Genomic DNA, 7,799 nt, shown 5'->3' with positions numbered 1-7,799 from the left:
CCAACCTTCTATTCTCTCTCTCTCTCTCTCTCTCTCTCTCTCTCGCTCTATATATATATATATATATATATTGCTCTTTCTCCTATTTGCCCTTTTTCCTTTTATTATGTTTATGAAAAAATTTGAACAACATTATTCTGAACTAAGAAAAAGTTGACGGAAAGAAAGAGAGAGAGAAGGTAATGCACTTACGTTCTTCAAATGGCATGGAGAAATGATGACACAAGTGTGTGTTTTTTGGGTTTTTTTCACAATTTTACTAGTATTGGTATGTGCAACATAAATGTTTTTAAAAAACATGTTAAAATGGGCATGATAAATATTTTTAAAATGATGTCAAAATATGTTTTGCTATATGCACCCAAAATATTTTTCAAATTGCAAGTGAATATGCACCAAAATTTTTATCAAGAATTAGCAATGCATATCAACTAAACTTTCTCCCTCAAAATGTTGGAGTTTTTCATTAGTATATCATTCATCCCTTGTGAAATATGCTAATTTGAGGTAGTGGGAAGGCTAAAAATAAGGCACATTCAAAACTAGAAGTAGTCAATCGCCTTTATGAATAATTAGGCTTATAAGGCTTTTAAAATTTTCATTGCTAGGTGTTCTACAAAACTCACTTATATGCCCACAAGGGCTATTCTTATTTAATCTTATAAAGATAGGTTTTAATGTTAGTACTACTTCTTGATATGTTGATAGACTTACAATCTATTGATACCTTACAAGTGCTTGAAGAGTTCTCATGTCAAAAAACCCCCTTGATGTCTTGTCTTTCCTAAAATCACCAACCATTACCTACTATAATATCATTCCTTTGAGCATTTTGGAATCTTGGTTATATCAAACTTTATTAGAAGGGGTTGGATGCCCAACATAAACCTTTCCTAAAGTTCATGCCACATTGAAATTAATGCCAAGACGAGTGCAATTTGAAGATCAATATCAAATGTTGCAAAGTTTCTTGAATGACCCTAGCAATGCTTATCTTTGTGCTTTCTAACACTTGTATAGCAAGCAAAAAGAGCCCATCAATGACCTTCAGTCAAAATTTGGCATGTTTAGCTAAAGTTGAGGCTCAAAGATGAGAAACATTCTTGTGTTAGAATTTTTTAAAATCAAAATTAAGTCATCACCAACATTTTTCCACACATCCAAAGTAACTTAAGAACTAATTCTAAACACTATTTAGATACATGCTATCATTATTAAAGCATAGATCATATTTATTGAATTATAGAGAGTCAAAACCACATAAGTATAGTAAGTAACCCATACAACCAAAATGATATCCAAATTTTCCCAATCTATACAATTTCATTCTACACTATGATTTGAGTTTTTATAGGAAGAAATACATGCTTGAAGTTCTAAGGAATGGGAGATTAGATCCTAAGAGACTACTAGAAAGGCAAGGAGAACAAAGAGAGGACCTTCCCACGAGATTAGGCCATTGTCCAAGTAAGGATATGATGAGAAAGGAACTCCAAAGAGCCACTATCTATGTAAGGAGTTGCATCTTAAATAACCTTTGAAGCATCCTATTCAATCTTCTGACATGAGATATTTTGAATCATCGCAAAGTGGACATGAAACACAATATTATTGGTACTTTTATCTATTTTCTTGTCAATCTTATTTTATGTTCCTATGGATGTTGGCCATCTTTTACCTCAATTCTTAAAAGCCAGAGTTATTAGTTTTTCTAGTAGCATACTGTTCTATTAAGAAGAGCATATTGTAGATATATTGAAGCTTTAATTTTACATTAAAGAGGAGAAAAACGAGCTAAAATCAGGTTGATAGAGAAAGTTTTATGAAAGAAGAGAATATGCAAATGTAGGGCAAGGAGGACAAACTATGTAGGAGGGAAATCTTTTAAACAATGTCCAACATAGAGAGAAGGAAGAGAAGAATAGATTGTTAGATTGATATAGAGGAAAGTTGACATAGTGACTATTTGGTAACAAAATACAAAAAAAAAAAGAAAGATTCAAAATCTGAGAAAAGTGACACTCTACATAAGTGGTATGTATTTGTCATTCTCTGAGTTGCACCACATATTACCATGTCTCATACAAGAATGGTTAGCTTTGGATGTTTGTCTCTCCTTAAACCTTAGTTACTTAGCAACTTATTAATTTTCTTAAAACACTCCCTTTTATTGAATTTTGTGCTTGATGTTTCACTGATGGTATTAGAGGGAGAGGGAGGTCAATATGAAGCTATGGTGTTTCTGTAAAATCCCTCTTGCACGCTTAAAACTAGTATGTAGAAAATACATTGGTATGGTTACCAAGGCCTTAGAAACTAGCTTCCTAGTACCACAACCACTTATGAGTCCTATTACTACAACCACCATGAGTACATGAGAGTAACCCAATATATAAAAACAATCATAGGTTAAGTCACGAAAATAAAGCATGTACAAAAAACAAAGAAATGAGTTGTTTTTTTGTGAAACAAGACAGCACTCGGGTAAGTTACTCACGAATATATGTGTGTATCACGTGGGTTCAAAATAAGGTATTTTTAGAATACCATTTTTACACATTTTTTACATACAGAAAGGTATAATATAAAGGAGTTATTTACAGATTGAATAGAAAATGGTTATGTTTTATTTAGGAAAATGTTAGAGATAAGGATATTTATAAATAGGCTTTGAACACACGTGATGTAGAGGATATACATATAGTAACATCCCCAAGACACAACACCACCCATAAACAGTCATACTTGGCCCTTACCACTCCAATTGTATGGATAAACAAAAAACCAATTATTTGAATATAAAAGGGAAAGCGATCTAATTGTAAAACTCCAAGAAAACTGTCGAATGGATGCTCTCCACTCTATGTTGAAGACTCAATAACCATCAAATTTCTCTGATCCAACAAAGAATTTGAACGTGCCGTCATTTTCAATTTCTACTACTGCATCTTATACAAAATAGTGAGCTAGTCCATCTTATGCCAATGTACATATACTGCACAATGTTGTAACTTCTTATGTGACTTCTATCTCAACTATTGAAGAACCCATTAAAATGGAAAAGGGAGAAAATACCAATCAATCAAGAGTAGTAAAGAGGTAATAGATGTAAATCTATTTGTGCATAGCTCTAGTAAGTCGAAACATTCTATTGTCTTCAAACTAATTACTTATAGAAAAGACCACTTGCTATATCTTAACTAACCTAGGAGCCTTACAACAAGACTAAACTCAAGCAACAACTCATTGCCAATGACGTAGCATGAATATAAAAACATTCTAGCTTGTCCATGCAATAGTAAATAAAGCCTATAACGATCTTGAACTCAAACTTATTACACTTATCCCTTCATATTGCACCAATCTCTCTTCTATCAAAGTCCAAGATTAGAATCTTGTTCTTGATGAATTGGGATGCCATCAGAGTATCACTGAACAGGTCAAAGGTTGCATCAGGAAAAATGGTGAACAATGTAGAACCATGAAGACTACTAAATGCAGTCCCACCAATGTGGCTCCCACATCCCCCAGTGTAAAGGTTACTATACATAAGCTTTCCTTGAACAACAAATGGAAATATCATCCTCTACACCCTAAAGTTCTAGTTGAAGAGGAAATACATGCTACCAGTACGCTAGGAAGACAATACACAACATGGGATGCCATAATGCTATTATATCACATACCTAGCTGATAGGTCATAGGGCATAGATGATTATGCTATGGTTCAATATATCATGAAGATTTGTGCGTGGCTATTTAAATATATTTTCATAAATGTAATTCTAGAATTCTATTTTAATGTTAGTGTGTTAAATTGCTGGTGCTACATAACCCTAATAGACCATTGAAGAAGGGCATTTAAATGATGAGGAAAAGAAAATCCTTCTTCAATAAAGGATGGATGAGAGTTCTCCTCATCTAAAGAAGCATGGTAGTGTAAATTTCAACCTAAACTTGGTTCGGAAGGATGATAAAAAAGGTTACCCTTCAACAAAAGGCATAGTTGCTTTCGAATTTGAGGGCTCTAAGGTTTGACAACGTCGTCCTCCCATGTGGTAATAAGCACGAGGTGAAATGGAAATTCCTTCTTCAATAGAGGACTTTGAAAGTTTTACTCATCTAAGGAAGGGCAATATTGTCAAATTTAGCCTAGAAGGACGACGAACCGAAAGGTTGCCCTTCAACACAAGACATAGACATTGATAGAAGGAAGTTGTCGAGACCTTCAGCCCTCAAATTTGAAAGGATCGAGAGCTGCTGGCCGCTGAAGGGCTTTTGAAGCCGTGACGACTTGCTCCCTTGTGGTAATAAGCGCTGTAGACTTTGACAAAGGACTCACGCGTTGGTGACTGCTTCGAAGGAGGACTCATCCGGCCTTCCCAAACTCTAATTCCGCATGCCCCGGTCGAGAGCGTTTCACGTTTGAACAAGAGACGTAGCAGCGCCGTTCAAAAGCAAGTTTTTCCATGCTTGCCGTTTCCTTGGATGGACAACAGACGTAGCAGCGTGCGACCGCGTCGGCCGCACACTCTAGACAGCTAATTCATCCACGGGTCGATGACGTCGTCCGCTGACATTTGAGGACGTCCCAGGACAACTAGTCATCTAGTTCTATCAGTACTTTGCGCTGCTAATTATATATAAGACTCGGATCGGTAAACGAAATATGAATCAAGACGAGGAGCATAGGCGCAGATCATAACACAACGCAACAGACCTTACATTTCACTCAGAGCAGACCTACTCCTCTTGATAGAGCCCGTACAAGAAACGTCACTCAGAGCAGTACTCTTAATAGAGGCCGCATCAGAAACATCAGGCTGCGCGTCCAATACTTTCTTCGATAAACGACACTACAAATTGTCCGCAAGCGACGATATGGCTGGTGCAAGCTGCTGCAGGTCATCGCTGGTAGCATCACTGGCCGTCGTGACAATGATACTGATGAGTATGACAAGTGAGTTAATAAATATTGTATCGGCCACTTCCTTCAATGTGGTAAACCATTGCGGGAGCACCCTGGGCGTGCAAGTGCGGGAAAACGCCGGCGGTCCGTCCATAGGGACCACAGGCTTCTCCCTGGCGTCCGGCGAGACAAGGTCTCTGACGCCCCCTAATGGCTGGTCGGGCAACTTGGGGACAGGCACGCCGAGCCTCCTGGCCGAGTTCACCATCAACAACCCGGCGGGCACGGACTTCTACGACGTGAGCGCCGTGGACGGCTTTCAGCTGGGTGTGGGCATGAGCATCACAGGCGACGGCGCCGGCGTTTCCTGCAGCGCGGCGCGCTCCATCTGTCCCTCGGGAAACATCAACGGCAATGCTTGCGTCAACCCCAACCGCGACGACCCCAACACCGGTTACGCCCAGAACGTGCGCGCCTCCTGCCCTGACGCCTACAGCTGGTCTAAGGACGACCACGCCACCCACGGCACGCCCACAGGGGGCACCTTCGCCATCACCTTCTGCCCCTGAATACCTACCTATCTCCATTAATATACGGCCTCCCGCACTAGCGCCAGCTAGTTATTATAAGCGACTGTGTACCAGACCAGCGGTGCGTTGTAATAAAACGTCCGTCGTCCGGTTAATATGCATTCATCTGACATGACTTGACTTGGATGAAATTTCCATGGTCGAAATACTAAGTTCCCCATAGTGATTCGAGTATCCCTTATTACTTCGGAGAGTGCTTTAATAAGTGATAATTGAGTACGTAGTCGCAATCAAGAGTCTAAACACACAAAAGGCTAGATAATTCTATCTGTCATCATGGCAATGATCAACTGAATAATACACTACACACTAGATTGCAAGCTAGCAAGAATGTCGGCAGCTTGTCACGTTTGTACAATGGGAGTTATTTTTGAAAAGCAGGGTTCCATAGAGCTCCTTGGTAGGGGGTTTCTTTTCACAATATCATTGCACGCTTCAAATCAACATAAAAATGTGGTCTTCAACAAGAAGTTCAGGAGTATTATGAAATGCAGCAACGATATTCACAATTCTAGTATGGTTGTTTGTAATAGGGAGATTTGTCAAATATCACTATTCATCTATGTGTAGGGATTCTTGAGATGTATATGTATTCCAAAGAAAAAATTAGCCTTTATTTACAAAAAACACTATGTATGCAATACATCATGTAGTTATAGAGCTAATCTAACATAGACATTTTACAAGGACACATGGTAGGTCAAGGTGTTGTGAACACTAATGCCTTGTTTATGCACATTATGAGAAGTAAGACAAAAGGTCTCTATAATAGTTTGATGTCTAGAAAATAATGAGGCTAGTCAATGTAAAGCAACTTTAGAGCATGCATGTCTAAATATTGTATACAAAATTACTGTGGAAAAAAATGATTTTAACGTTGAAAGATGAGATTAGATCGAAATGATATTTACAAAAATCAACGCATAATCTAGTCCCAACATTTTAGAATAACTCAAAGAAAAATAATGAGTGCAAATGGGCAACTTAGACCCCTTAGTTGCTAGTATTTAAACTCACATATTCTCTTTAGATTACTAGTACACCTTATGGCATGTATACCTCTTTACATATTGTGCCAATTTTGATAAGCGTGGAGATGTTTATTAGATGGTAAATAACATTTGAAAGCTACTAAATTTCATAAGATTACTAGTACACCTTATGGCATGTATACCTCTTTACATATTGTGTCAATTTTGATAATTGTGGAGATGTTTATTAGATGGTAAATAAAATTTCAAAGCTATTAAATTTCATTAGAGACCTACATAATCAATACAAGGCATAAGGAAAATAGTAATGTTGATTTATGTTGCAGTTCTAAGAAAAATAAGAATGCAATACAAGCATCTATGGGTGTGCTCATATGCACTTGATGTATGCCTCAATATTTCTTCATGAAAATGCCAATGCACATTTGGATATGCATATTGATGCAACTTAAATTTTTTCCCATTAAAAACACGTTTTATGCATATTCTAACACTAGTTAAATTTACTTTTGGTTAAAATATCCTTGTTCTCCTCATTTTTATGTTATCGGAACTTGAGATACATATTTAAACCCTACTATATTTTGCATTTTTCCTATTTTCACTCCCATGGTTAATTTTAATAAGCTTAGAGTATGAACATTAAATCCAACTAGAAATTGGTAAAAATTGATTTAGTTTTTCAAAGTGTTGGTTTGGATTAATAAAGAGAGAAAGAGAGGTGAGGGATTAGAGAGAGGAGGGAGAAGGGTAGAGGAAGAAAGGGAGAGGGAGAAAAGAGACAGAAAGGGAGTGGAAGGAGAGAGAGAGAGAGAGAGAGAGAGAGAGAGAGAGAGAGAGGATTATAAATGTAGGGAGAGGAGAGAAAATATAATAGAGAGGAGAAACTAGAGAGAAATTAGAGTAGAGAGGAGAGAGAAGAGGGTGCAGTAGAGACACTATCTCCTTTGGTGGACCGAAATGGTTACATTTGGATTCGCCAAAGGAGTTTAAACTATAGAAACTATTACTCCACTTGAAGTAGACGAATTGACTAGAATGGAGGAAGTACTAGAACTATGTTCTCTTAACAAATTATGCGTCAAGCTAGGGTTACTAAGATCCCGCCCCCTTGTAGAGATATTGAACCATATCTTTGCAGAGAATATCTTCAAATGATTTTGGCCTGCTGTCTAGCCCTTTGAGCTCTTTCTTATTTCTGAAGTTCAGCTTGATGATCTTTTGAATCTATCTCACTAGATTTTGGAATACATTAACAAACTAGTCCCTATTGATTGAGATTCAAAAACCCCCACTTATTAGTGGCTC

At 37.5% G+C, this 7,799-nt stretch overlaps 1 protein-coding gene across 1 annotated transcript; it reads left to right on the top strand.

Moving 5' to 3' along the window:
• Window positions 1-4,689: 4,689 nt before the first annotated feature.
• Window positions 4,690-5,892, top strand: LOC148035937 (pathogenesis-related protein 5-like). The gene has a single exon (XM_087679046.1). The coding sequence runs from the start codon at window positions 4,882-4,884 to the stop codon at window positions 5,476-5,478; it is 597 nt and encodes a 198-aa protein (XP_087535172.1). The 5' UTR covers window positions 4,690-4,881; the 3' UTR covers window positions 5,479-5,892.
• The last annotated feature ends 1,907 nt before the right edge of the window (window positions 5,893-7,799 follow it).

The sequence above is a fragment of the Lygodium microphyllum genome, chromosome 5, assembly GCF_053477565.2.
Source record: "Lygodium microphyllum isolate KBCC chromosome 5, Lygodium_microphyllum_v1.1.10, whole genome shotgun sequence".
NCBI classification, from domain to species: Eukaryota; Viridiplantae; Streptophyta; class Polypodiopsida; order Schizaeales; family Lygodiaceae; genus Lygodium; species Lygodium microphyllum.
This window is presented reverse-complemented; position numbering and strand designations above follow the sequence as displayed.